This window comes from Capra hircus, chromosome 4 (assembly GCF_001704415.2).
Source record: "Capra hircus breed San Clemente chromosome 4, ASM170441v1, whole genome shotgun sequence".
In the NCBI taxonomy this organism is placed as follows: Eukaryota; Metazoa; Chordata; class Mammalia; order Artiodactyla; family Bovidae; genus Capra; species Capra hircus.
The window spans coordinates 39,578,245-39,591,452 of record NC_030811.1 but is presented as its reverse complement, the minus strand read 5'-3'; the positions used below and the strand labels follow the sequence as shown (position 1 = coordinate 39,591,452).

The window sequence follows — 13,208 nt, the reverse complement described above, 5'->3', positions numbered from 1 at the left end:
GTGCTTCATCCAGTCCAGCATTTTACACGATGTTGTTTGACCTAGTAAGCAACAAACAAAGCAACAACAGGGGTAGGGGATCTAAATTACAAAACATGCAAATAAACAGCAAAATGCATCCAATACACAGAAAGAAAGAGCTGGCAATAGAAACTGCCTTTGAAGAGGCCCAGACAGTGGATTTAGCAGAAAAAGACTTCAAAGCAGCTATTATAAATATGTTTGAAGTACAAAAGGAAAGCATGCTTAAAGAATTATAGGAAGATGTGAAGATGATGTCTCATCAAAGAGACAATATCAACAAAGAGAAATATTCAAATTATTAAAAGGAACCAAATGGAAATTCTTGAGTTGAAAAGTGCAAGAACTGAAATGAAAAATTCACTCAAGGGACTCTACATATTTGAATTTTCAGAATAAAGAATCAACAAACTTAGAGATAGACTAATAGTAATTATTCAATCTGAATTTCAGAAAGAAAAACAAATTAATAAAACTGAACAAAGTCTCAGACAAATGTGAAACACTATTTAATGACGAACATACACATAACTGGAGTACCAGAGAAGAAAAGATGAAGAATATCAAAGAAATAATGGCCTAAAACTTTACAAATTTTATGGAAAACATTAATCTACACATCCAAGAAGCTCAATGAACTCTAACTGGGATAGATGTAAAGAGATCGATACACACCCAGACACAGCATACTCATAAAGTTCAAAGACAAAAAGAAAATTCTGAAAAGAGCAAAAGAAAAATGACATCACATAAAAGGAACCCAAGAAGATTAACACATAGCATCTCATCAGACACCATGGGAATCAGAAGGCAGTGAAACAACATATTCAAAGTGCTGAAAGTAAAGACTGTTAAACAAGAATATTGTATCACGCAAAACTACCTTTCACAAATGAAGGCAAACTAAAGATAAACCCAGATAAACAAAGGCTAAGAGAATATCTTGGTACATAATACATTATAATGAAAACCAAAGAAAATTCTTTAGGCTGAAACTAAATGATACTATACAGCACTATGAACTCACACACAGACACACATAGAGAAAAACAGTAAGATAATCACTTAGCCATTTATAAAAAGCAGTATAACTGCATATTTCTCCTCCTTTCATCTCTTGACATATTTAAAATGATATTGCAATAAACAACATGTAAATAAGCGTATTGTTGACCTACAGCATACAGAAATATATTTGACAAAATAGTACAAAGGAGGTGAAAAAGGGCAAAAAAAAAATCTCTGTTGGAATAAGGAAAGGACATCAAATCCAACTCAAGTCTATAACTCAAATCCATAAGAAGAAAACAAAATAGCATAAATAAAATTAATATTAATATTAAAAATTCTATAAATATAGACTATTGTTGTTGTTCAGTCACCCAGTTGTGTCTGACTCTTTGGACCCCATGGACTGCAGCATGCCATGCTTCTCTGTCCCTCATCATCTCCCGAAGTTAGCCCAAGTTCATGTCCATTGCATCGGTGATGCCATCCAGCCATCTCATCCTCTTACACCTTTCCTCTCCTTCTGCCCTCAATTTTTCTCAGCATGAGGGACTGTTCCACTGAGTCAGCTGTTCATATCAGATGACCAAAATACTGGAGTTTCAGGTTCAGCATCAGTCCAACAAGTATTCACAGGTGATTTTCCCTTAAAATTGACTGGTTTGATCTCCTTGCTATCCACGGGACTCTCAGGAGTCTTCTCCAGCACCACCGTCTGAAGGCATCAATTCTTTAGCACTCCACTTCTTTATACAGTCCAGTGCTCACAACCATACGTGACCATTGGGAAGACCATAGACTTGACTATACGGACCTTTGCTGGCAGAGTAATGTCTCTGCTTTTCAAGACACTGTCTAGGTTTGTCATAGCCTTCCTGCCAAGAAGCAAAGGTCTTCTGATTTCACAGCTACAGTCACCATCCACAGGGATTTTAGAGCCCAAGAAGAGGAAATCTGTTACTACTTCCACATTTTCCCCTTCTATTTGCCATGAAGTAATGGGGCCAGATGCCATGATTTGGGGCTTCCCTGGCTCAGATGGTAAAGAATTTGCCTGCAATTCAGAAGACCTAGGTTCAATCCCTGGGTTGCAAATATCTCCTGGAAGAAGGTATGGCAACCCACTCCAGTATTCTTGCCTGGAGAATCCCCATGACAGAGGAGCCTGGAGGGCTACAGTCATGGGTTGCAAAGAGTCAGACACGACTGATTGACTAAGCACTAAGCACAGTCATGATCTTGATATTTTTAACATTTAGTTTTAAGCCAGTTCTTTCACTCTCCTCCTTCACACTCATCAAGAGGCTCTTTAGTTCCTCTTCACTTTCTGCCATTAGAGTGGTTCAGTTCAGTTCAGTCACTCAGCCGTGTCCAACTCTTTGTGACCCCATAAACTGCAGCATGCCAGTCCCCGCCGTCCATCACCAACTCTCGGAGTTTACTCAAACTCATGTCCATTGAGTCAGTGATGTCATCTAACTTCTAACCATCTCATCCTCTGTCTTCCCCTTCTTCTCCTGCCTTCAATCTTTTCCAGCACCAGGGTCTTTTCAAATGAGTCAGTTCTTCGCATCAGGTGGCCAAAGTATTAGAGTTTCAGCTTCACTATCAGTCCTTCCAATGAATATTCAGGACTGAATATTCACACACATAATACGTCTGAATTTGTTCATCATCTGAAATGTGTCATATACACTGACAGATAAACATAAATTCTACTTTTTAATCTCTTGTCTACTAAGAATTATATCCAGACAAACTGTTTCACCTCAGATCTTCATCATCCATTTTCCAGTTACAGGGAGCACTGTATGTACATATTTCCCAGCAGTATTAGAAACAAGGATATAATTTTGCTTGATTTGTATAACCCTCTCAGGGCTATGCAACTAAGGAATGTCATTCAAAAAGCAATCTTTGAAATACATCAACGGTGCATGTGTGTATGTGTGTTCATGTATGCACATGTGTGCCTGTATGTATAAGGTAGAAAGGGCTTGAAAAATAGCTCTGTATTTTGGGGAGCTTCTGACACTTACTATATGAATATTGAAGGCTTTTTCCCCCAGATGCTCAGATATTCTGCCAAAATGTGCTAAAACAAAATCACTTAGAGACTATGAGCTAACCTAGAGATTAATAAAGCCTCCAACTTCACAGCCTTCCACAAATAATGATATGAAAACAACAGATAATTTTTTAAGTGATCAAATATTTCAAGACTTCACTCTGTTTGTTTCTATGACATATTTATCCCATATGAAAGATTGGCTAAAGGAGTTGTAATGGCCTTCTGGGACAGGAAGAATAAGGTTTCTGAAGAAAATGTTAAATTAATTTTGATGGTGATGGAAAGTTAAGGAAGAGTTGTTAAGGGCTGGCTTGCTGCCACAGGGTGGGGTTTTGTTTTGGTATCCTTTTAGGGCCTGCAGGTGTTTGGCACCAGTTAAAATCAGGGCCAGCTGTGATATTTCAGTTCTGCTATTTCCCTCCCAATAGTTCTCAGAAGTGATGCTTTAGGGTGATGTCTTACACCTGATGTCTTCAACTTGTGTGGTACAAATATGAAGACTCTGTTAAATAACACCAGTTTTGCGACACCCTTTGCCCTTTCTTTCCCACCCACAGGTCATGGCATCAAGGAGAAATAAAAATATTAGTCAGAGGTTCAATTATTCATATATATATTTGTTTAATTGAGAAGTTCATTCAAAAATGGTCATACACTAGAACCACCAAATATATGGTCTTGAGCAAAATAGAAAAAGCAGGATAACAAATTCTCTTTTGATTCTCATAGTAGATAATAATGCTTTTAAATCCTCCCAGTGGCGAGACCCATACCTATTTTTGCAGGAATTTGAATAGTTTCTATTAAAAGCTACATTTTCTTTTAAGTTTATTTGGGTTGGAAAACCTCAAACCACAATGTATTTCATGCATATGTTCCCAAGGGTATGTTAAATAGGACCATACTGAGGTCATCTAGTAAGATTTTTAAGCTTTTGGAGAATTCTTTTAATGTACTGCACAATCTTGGCCTGATTAAAAGAAGATATTTTAAGAAAGCACTTGGAAACATGACTATTAAAAATCTATATGCCAATAATCTATATTATACTTCTATAATGCACAGAGTTTTCCTCAGATAATGTATCACTGAGGAAGAAAAAAACAATAAAACTCCCACTAAAAAGGTTTTGGATCAAAACTTCTCAGAGCTATCAGTAAATGCAGACCAAAACCCCCTGTAGTATTCTTGATTGACTTAACAGTGGATGCCTGCAGGATCATTTTAACTGTGCAAAGGACTGCAGCATATAATCAGAAGATAAAAGGTAGACAACCTTGCATCTATCCAAGAAAAAAATCATTTGTAGTTTCCATTGAGTTAAAAGACAAGTTTTCTCAGAGCATGAGACTATGAAGACATTATTTTGGTCAGGAATAATTTCAAACATCAAGTAAACTTGTCTACCATGTTCAAACCAGAGATGAAATATAAATGGTCCACTTGATAAGTAGGTTCACAGAAAATTCTCTCCTGCTCTTTGATGCTTCTATTTTTTTTTTTTTTTTTGGTTAGACATACCCCTTTTCACTTCATCAAAGTTTCACTTCCTGCGCCATGTTCCAGGCCTTGTACTTCACCCAAATCAATTTTCAGTTGTACTAGCAGCTGTGCTGGCCAGGCACACATGGAGAGCTGGGCCCCGGGCGCCAGTGGCGCAGTCCCACATCCGAACAGAAGTGGCCAGTTCCATGTACTGGGGGCCAAGAAACTCCACAGCTCATCAGGGGAAAAACAAGGGAGGACACCTTGAACGGAAATCATACTTTTATAGAAAATGGAAAACAAAAAGATTTTCAGTAATCAGAAAAATGACGGGCTAAGCACTTCTTGGCACAAAGTTTGCAGATGCATTTCCTTAAAAGGATATTAGCTAGAGCCTGATGTCAAGCTGATGATCCCCATCCTCACAGCTACACTGGATTTGCCTCTATCTACTACATGATGATAAGTAAAGATATCTTTTAGCAAAATATAACTGTGAAGGGCACCATAACCAGAGCTATTACTTTTTACTGAACATTTACCATTTAACAATCCCTACTATGTGACTTTGATAAACGTTATCCCATTTAACTTTATAGTATAGAGAAAAGGTTCTATTTCATTACTTGAGCGTTGAGGAAACTGAAGCCTAGAAATCTTATAAAACTTCCCAACACTTCTGATTCCATGGTCTTAGCTATTGTATTATGCTTAGTCCCTGGAGTTTCAAAGGCTTCTCAGCCAGCTCCACATATGAGTCAGTCAGTCCCACACAGGGGGGACAGTAGCCACTTGATTATTTGGAAACCTATACTTTACAAAGTTAACCAACTCACTCATCCCCTGATTCATGCATCAGTGAAATTTTACTGGGTACTTGCTACCTAAATCAACTTATAATTTATTTTTCAGAAAGTAAAAGAATTACTAAATTCATGCTAAATCCCTAGCATCTAGTACATAGTAAATGTTGAATACAATAAAAGGTTTGTTAAATGAACTTTCAGAGTAGTTTCCTTTTAGATATTATCTTAAGGTATGTTTTCCTTAATAATTTATTTTATCAAAATTTTAAAAATGTATTTATTTTAATTGGAGGCTAATTACTTTACAATATTGTAGTGGTTTTTGCCATACATTGACACGAATCAGCCATGGGTGTACATGTGTTCCCCATCCTGAACGCCCCCCTCCCCATTCCATCCCTCAGGATCATCCCACTGCACTAGCCCTGAGCACCTTGTCTCGTGCATCGAACCTGGACTGGCGATCTATTTCACATATGGTAATACACGTTTCAATGCTATTCTCTCAAATCATCCCACCCTCGCCTTCTTCCTCAGAGTCCAAAAGTCTGTTCTTTACATCTGTGTCTCTTTTGCTGTCTCCCATATTGGGTCATCATTACCATCTTTCTAAATTCCATATATATGCATTAATATACTGTATTGGTATTTTCTTTTCTGACTTACTTCACTCTGTATAATAGACTCCAGTTTCCTCCACCTCATTAGAACTGATTCAAATGCATTCTTTTTAATAGCTGAGTAATATTCCATTGTGTATATGTACCAGTTTTCTTATCCATTTGCCTGCTGATGGACATCTAAGTTGCTTCCATGTTCTGGCTATTGTAAACAGTGCTGCGATGAACATTGGGGTACACGTGCCTCTTTCCATTCTGGTTTCCTCAGTCTGTATGCCCAGCAGTGGGATTGTTGGGTCGTATGGCAGTTCTATTTCCAGTTTTTTAAGAAATCGCCACACTGTTTTCTATAGTGGCTATAACTAGTTTGCATTACCACCATCAGTCACTCATTATCAGAGAAATGCAAATCAAAACCACAATGAGGTACCATCTCACACCAGTCAGAATGGCTGCGATCCAAAAGTCTATAAACAATAAATGCTGGAGAGGGTATGGACAAAAGGGAACCCTCTTACACTGTTGGTGGGAATGCAAACTAGTACAGCCTCCATGGAGAATAGTGTGGAGATTCCTTAAAAAACTGGATATACAGAAATTTTTAACTCCGTTTTTTTCATCTTCTACAGTCCTATCAAAATACCTAATGATAGAGAATCCTTCTAAAACAGCCGAACACTTCCAGGCATGGGAAAAGATGATACCCTTATTTCTTGTGCCAAACAGTCCTACATACAATTGTCATAGTAATCTTTGCTCATATTTAAAATGCATTAATACTACACTGTTCTCTAGTCTTTCTAAAAATCCAGATACTTTTATACACAGATTTTGGTATTTAAATTCCAAAGAAGAATGAAATCATGTATAAAAGAAACCAACTCTATTCTTGGAACTAGAGTATGACTGTCAATGACCATAACTGTATGATTAAGAACTTTTCATGCTAGAACTGTAACAATTAGAATTTGGTTTTGGTGAATAAGAAGCTATTTTTCAGAGACTTTGAGAAGAAAAAATTGGTATCCTGGCTTAGGATATATTATATTCTCTATTTGAAATTTTGTTTCAGTGCTAAAAATAAGCCACAGACCAATACTAGAAACTTCCTGTAGGTCCAAAGGAGTTCCGATCCAAAAATGAAAGTAATTAAACTGATCTACAAGGGAAAATTGAGAATGAAAATCCTATTTACCCAATATTCAATTTGAGCCAGCCCACAAAGTGAATAGTTTTAAGTGTAGGAACTTAGATCCTTGTTTATCAAAGCCTAAAAAATAAGTAATCCTTGACTATATCTAATAATTTTTAAAAAAACATTCCTGCTTTGGTGCCTTTATTCTCAATGAAACACAGGTGAAGCCAACAGAAACACTGATGGAAGAACTCTCAGGAATTATCTCTAGAGAAATGTGCCCTCAAATTGAGTTACACAGGAAGCCCTACACACCTCAGTTCTACTTGTAAGCAGGGGAATAATGGCAAAACCCACCCATTCCTCTGCAACAGCTTAAAGCCAAAGCTTGGCCTCATTCAACTTATGAAGTGAGATAACTGGCCCTCTGGTCTGTGACATTCAGGGTATACACACTGTTACCTCATCACAAGGAATCACCAGCATTCACCAGCAATGTAGTGTAGTGGGGACCCCTTAACAAAGACTCAGTCCGTATCAAGAGGACTCCCTTTCCTCCAATTCTTATTGACCGTTCTTTCACTAGGAACAAAGCCTTTCCATAATCACCATATTGGCCAAAAAAATAGCACAGAGCAGAATTCCTGCATTAATCACCTTTGTTTATTTTCCTCCAGTAAATACTGAAATCATTGATTTGAATACATTTCAATTTTCCTTTAAACAAATATTCATGTAAGACAAAGGTACCAAAGTTAGTCAGGTCAGTTTTCTCCCTCAAAAAGTGTATTCCATTTTCAGCAACTTATTTCAAAGAAAAATCTACCATTATAAAAATGAAAAAAATGAAGAGATAGACTATAATTTTGAAATGTTGCAAGCTGACAAGATACGTGAATAATCACAGTGAAAGTTTCACAGAAAAAGGGAGCTCCTCTACATTATGGGATTAATATGTGAATTTGAGCAATGGTAAATTGCTTGCAGTGAGGCTGTTTAAATAACATCAAAACTTATTATTCTGACCTTATCTCAAAATAATCATTTGAACAGTGTTATAGAAGAAATATTTTTTCAGATGATCCCAACTTCTGAAACTCAAGGAGTCTGTAAACAATGTACAGCATGAATCTCTATTCAATTTTGTCTTCTTCATGAATATTGCACATCATTCAAAGCATATAGATGTCTCTAATCAGCGAAATTAATGATGACTTCTCTATCCATTTTAAAATAGCCATATGGTGAGAGGGGAACTGTAACTCTGAAAATTACACATTTCTTACTCCTGCTTCTTCCTGCAGAGAATGATCTCTGAGTGCCTGATCCCAACTCTCAATTGTTTTTATTCCATTTTTCAGGAAAAAAACAAATGCCCTGACCTTAAAAATGTCATGTAGTGACCGCTGGAGAAATATGTTAGATCTAATTGATATAAAGGTATAATTGTAGATAGCCAGTTCCAAATTTTGATTATTTTTTTATTTCAGATGGATAATTTAACCTAGAGTAAAAAATCATGTGATATGACTTTTCAAGACCAATGGCTAATGTACATTTATATGAATCAGTCTGGATAGAAAAAAAGAGGTAAATTCTTGTGTTTTTAACCAAAACATCCTAAAATTTTCAAAAATCAAACCTGAGGTTCTGCAAACACATTCTTCATGTTGTTAATCGGGCCATACGGGACTCCACTTCCTTCAAAGAGCTGTAACCACCTGCTGGTCATTTCTTCTTTAAACCTAGGAACAGATAACAAAACAGATGCACCTTTATACTTAAAGAACACAACCTTTTTTCTCATACAGCCCTCTTTGAAAGCAACTGATAATGACAAAAATATGTTTCTTTAACTTTCCTTGTGCCTAGTTTTGACAGAATGTTGCCAACATGAAACAATTTGAGTTGCCCTGTAAGCAATAAGAATAGTCACTCAGGTCCCCTTGTTTAAAAACCCACCACAGAGTTGAAATTCCTCCTGTTTCTTCCCCTATAAAATTTTTGACAGAGAGTCCCTCAGAGAAGAAAGATTAGGTATAAAATGAGCTTTTGTATTAACCGAGCTTCAAATGTGGTATTGAACACTTGATGAACTTAATAATGATAATATAATATTACTGCAGTTTTGCACATAATGTCATTTACAAAGTGGTTTTTTAGATCTCAGGAATAGTATATGAGGTTAAGATAGATACACATATGTTAAATTATTCCTCAAAACAAAAAATAAACTAGTGAATCTATTTTAAAAGAAAGCTATATGTTTTATCTGCATTATATGTAAGGCACATCAGAATTAACAGGCACAATCCCTCGCCTAAAAAAAAAAAAAAAAACCTTAACTATTTAGGTACTTGCACTGCAGCTTACTGATCAGAACAAATGGAGACATACAAAGACTAGTATCTAAATCCATACAAGCCCTTTACCTCTGTTTGTTTCCACTGTAACTTGGAATAGGACTTCTCAGACACAAAAGCTTATCTGATGTCGTTTTTCCTCTATTATGTCTTAAGGGAAGGGGACCTACTTCATTAATGAAATATACTGTCTTTTGGTTTTCTGTTAAGACAGTGAACACAGGAAAAAAACTTGGATCCTCAAAGACAACTCAACACTCATAGTTCATAATATATGAAGAATTTTAGAACTGTTAGCTGTTAAAATAGTAAATTTATTTTAGTTAAGTAATAATATAGGTTAAAAGGGATTTTTTAAAAGAGTTAGCTGTAGTGAATTATTAGCAGCACATATTGAAGTATTAAAGTATTAATGCTTCATCAATATGGAAGAACTACTGGAAATGTAGAAATATTTAATATGCATGGGCTTCTATTCAGCTCTTTTAGACATTGCTAGAGTTAATCTCAGATCAGTAGATTCTATGGGAATTTGTCAAAGAAATTGATTTCTTCCACTATTTAAAAAAAAGGATAAATGCAGTATCAATATTTTAACCATACTTCTTTCATTGCCATCTAACAGATAAAAAGAAAAAAAGACTGAATTAATGTAGTCTCTGAAAGACAAAATATGAACAATTGTGCTCAATCATAAATTTTCACATAAGGATCTAATAAAATTTTTTAATGAAGGTAGGATTACATTTCACTGCTGGTGCTGCTGCTGCTAAGTCGCCTCAGTCGTGTCCGACTCTGTGCGACCCCATAGATGGCAGCCACCAGGATCCCCCATCCCTGGGATTCTCCAGGCAAGAACACTGGAGTGGGTTGCCATTTCCTTCTCCAATGCATGAAAGTGAAAAGTGAAAGTGAAGTCGCTCAGTCATGTCTGACTCTTAGCGACCCCATGGACTACAGCCCACCAGGCTCCTCTGTCCATGGGATTTTCCAGGCAAGAGTACTGTAGTGGGGTGCCATTACATTTCACTAGGAATGTAATTAATCCTATTTATATATCCACTTGTTTTATAACCATCTAAGGAATCTGTATGCAGGTCAGGAAGCAACAGTTAGAACTGGACATGGAACAACAGACTGGTTCCAAATAGGAAAAGGAGTATGTCAAGGCTGTATATTGTCACCCTGCTTATTTAACTTATATGCAGAGTACATCATGAGAAATGCTGGACTGGAAGAAACATAAGCTGGAATCAAGATTGCTGGGAGAAATATCAATCACCTCAGATATGCAGATGACACCACCCTTATGGCAGAAAGTGAAGAGGAACTAAAAAGCCTCTTGATGAAAGTGAAAGAGGAGAGTGAAAAAGTTTGTTGAAAGCTCAACATTCAGAAAACGAAGATCATGGCATCTGGTCCCATCACTTCATGGGAAATAGATGGGGAAATAGAGCGTCAGACTTTATTTTTGGGGGCTCCAAAATCACTGCAGATGGTGACTGCAGCCATGAAATTAAAAGATGCTTACTCCTTGGAAGAAAAGTTATGACCAACCTAGATAGCATATTGAAAAGCAGAGACATTACTTTGCTGACTAAGGTCCGTCTAGTCAAGGCTATGGTTTTTCCTGTGGTCATGTATGGATGTGAGAGTTGGACTGTGAAGAAGGCTGAGCACCGAAGTATTGATGCTTTTGAACTGTGGTGTTGGAGAAGACTCTTGAGAGTCCCCTGGCCTGCAAGGAGATCAACCAGTCCATTCTGAAGAAGATCAGCCCTGGGATTTCTTTGGAAGGGATTATGCTAAAACTGAAACTCCAGTACTTTGGCCACCTCATGCAAAGAGTTGACTCATTGGAAAAGACTTTGTTGCTGGGAGGGATTGGAGGTAGGAGGAGAAGGGGACGACAGAGGATGAGATGGCTGGATGGCATCACTGACTCGATGGACGTGAGTCTGAGTGAACTCTAGGATTTGGTGATGGACAGGGAGGCCTGGCATGCTGCGATTCTTGGGGTCGCAAAGAGTCAGACACAACTGAGCGACTAAACTGAACTGAACTGAAGGAGTGTCTACTATACACCAGGCTTTGATTGTTGCTGTTGTTGTTTTAGTCACTAAATCTTACGCTTTGTTGGACTTTTGTGACCCCATGGACTGTAGCCCACAAGGCTCCTCTGTCCATGGGTTTGCCAAGGCAAGAATACCGGAGTGGGCTGCCATTTTCTTCTCCAGGGGATCTTCTGACCTAGGTATCAAACCTGAATCTCCTGCACTTGCAGGCAGATTCTTATTACTGAGTCACCTGGAAAGCCCAAGCATTGATTACTGCCTCTAAAAATATTGCCTTCCTTTTCTTCTCCATTATGATAATGACTTTTCACTACACACATTAATTATGGCCCAATAATGTTAACTATCCTTATTTAATATATAATAAAATTTCTCACTTCTAAGTACTGAAAGATATTCTGTCATGGGAACACCACAATGCAAGATTAAATGTCTTTTGAATTAGTGGATTCTTCACATCCATGTTTTCTGCTCAATGACTGTTAAAGTCATCTCCTGGCCAAGATTTCCTAAGATATATAGATAGATAGATATCACCAAAATGATATACGTTGAAAGAATAGAAGTGGTACTTTGAACCTGAACCTTTCCAATCAGGGTGTCAATTACTTAAGTGTTAATAAACAGAGTGTTATAATGGTTAGTATGGTACATTTTTAAGACAAATGAATTTATCACCACTGAACTCACCCAAGTGGCCTGAAAGTGCATGTCAATATCTAAACAAACCCGTAGCTGCAGTCTTGCCAACAAAAACGCAGGGGAATATTTGAAGTTTTAGTATTTATATAAGGTTTTCACCACTGAGCAACAGAGGGATTTATTTCACATTATGGAAAACATCAGATGCACTCTGGATGTGAGACTGGAGAGAAATGCAGCGTCTGGAGCTGAAGTGTGACCACTGTTTGTGTATTTGCGTGGGTGTGGGCGTGGACGTGTTCATAAGTGCCTTACACTCAGTCAGAGACCAAACATCACTGCATTCCACTACTCCCAGAGGACATACCCATCATTTTCTTCTGAAAATCTATCTCTTGATCTAAATCTGATGTAGAATCCTTTCCTTTATCTATGCAAAAAAAAAAAAAACAACAACCCTGTAAGCACATGTTTTTATGAACCACAAAAATTTTGCTAAAAAAATATGCAAAGAGCTGATTTAAATCACTCAGGGCAACACAATCCTGAGCTAAGACAAGAAGGGTGTCCTTGGATCTGGCCCCAAAGCTAGAAGCCTCCTCTGGGAAATTATCTGGAGACTCATAAAACAATTCAGACTTAATTGTGAACTTAATCAACCAACCCATATATTTAATTCTACATTTCTGTTGAATTCACTTGATGCCAAATGGTTACTGTTAATCAGATTACACCATTTAGGAAGACTTGAGTTTAAATTTCTTAACATCAAAATTTAACCTATAAAACAAACCCGAATTCTTCTCTTTAGAGACTGGACTAAAGTTGCAGCCAAATTCAAGACCATAGATCTACTAGTAAGAGATCCATGCCATGAAGATAAGATTTGGAAATAATCAATAAATTATTATTAATTGTTATAATAAATGGCAACTATTTCATTAATATTTAATTATTACTCATTAAGGAAACTATTAATTAA

The 13,208-nt window shown here is 37.0% G+C and overlaps 1 protein-coding gene across 3 annotated transcripts in view; it reads right to left on the bottom strand.

Annotated features, from left to right (window-relative positions):
* The window catches only part of SUGCT (succinyl-CoA:glutarate-CoA transferase), a 777,817-nt gene that overhangs the window by 428,706 nt on the left and 335,903 nt on the right, over positions 1-13,208 (bottom strand). For 2 of the 3 annotated variants that reach the window (XM_005679346.3, XM_013963404.2), the window contains one exon: positions 8,789-8,891. In XM_005679346.3, coding sequence (XP_005679403.1) covers positions 8,789-8,891 — 103 coding nt within the window. Of the gene's footprint in view, positions 1-8,788; positions 8,892-13,208 lie in introns of those variants that run through there. The other variant, XM_018046996.1, reaches the window with a different exon arrangement.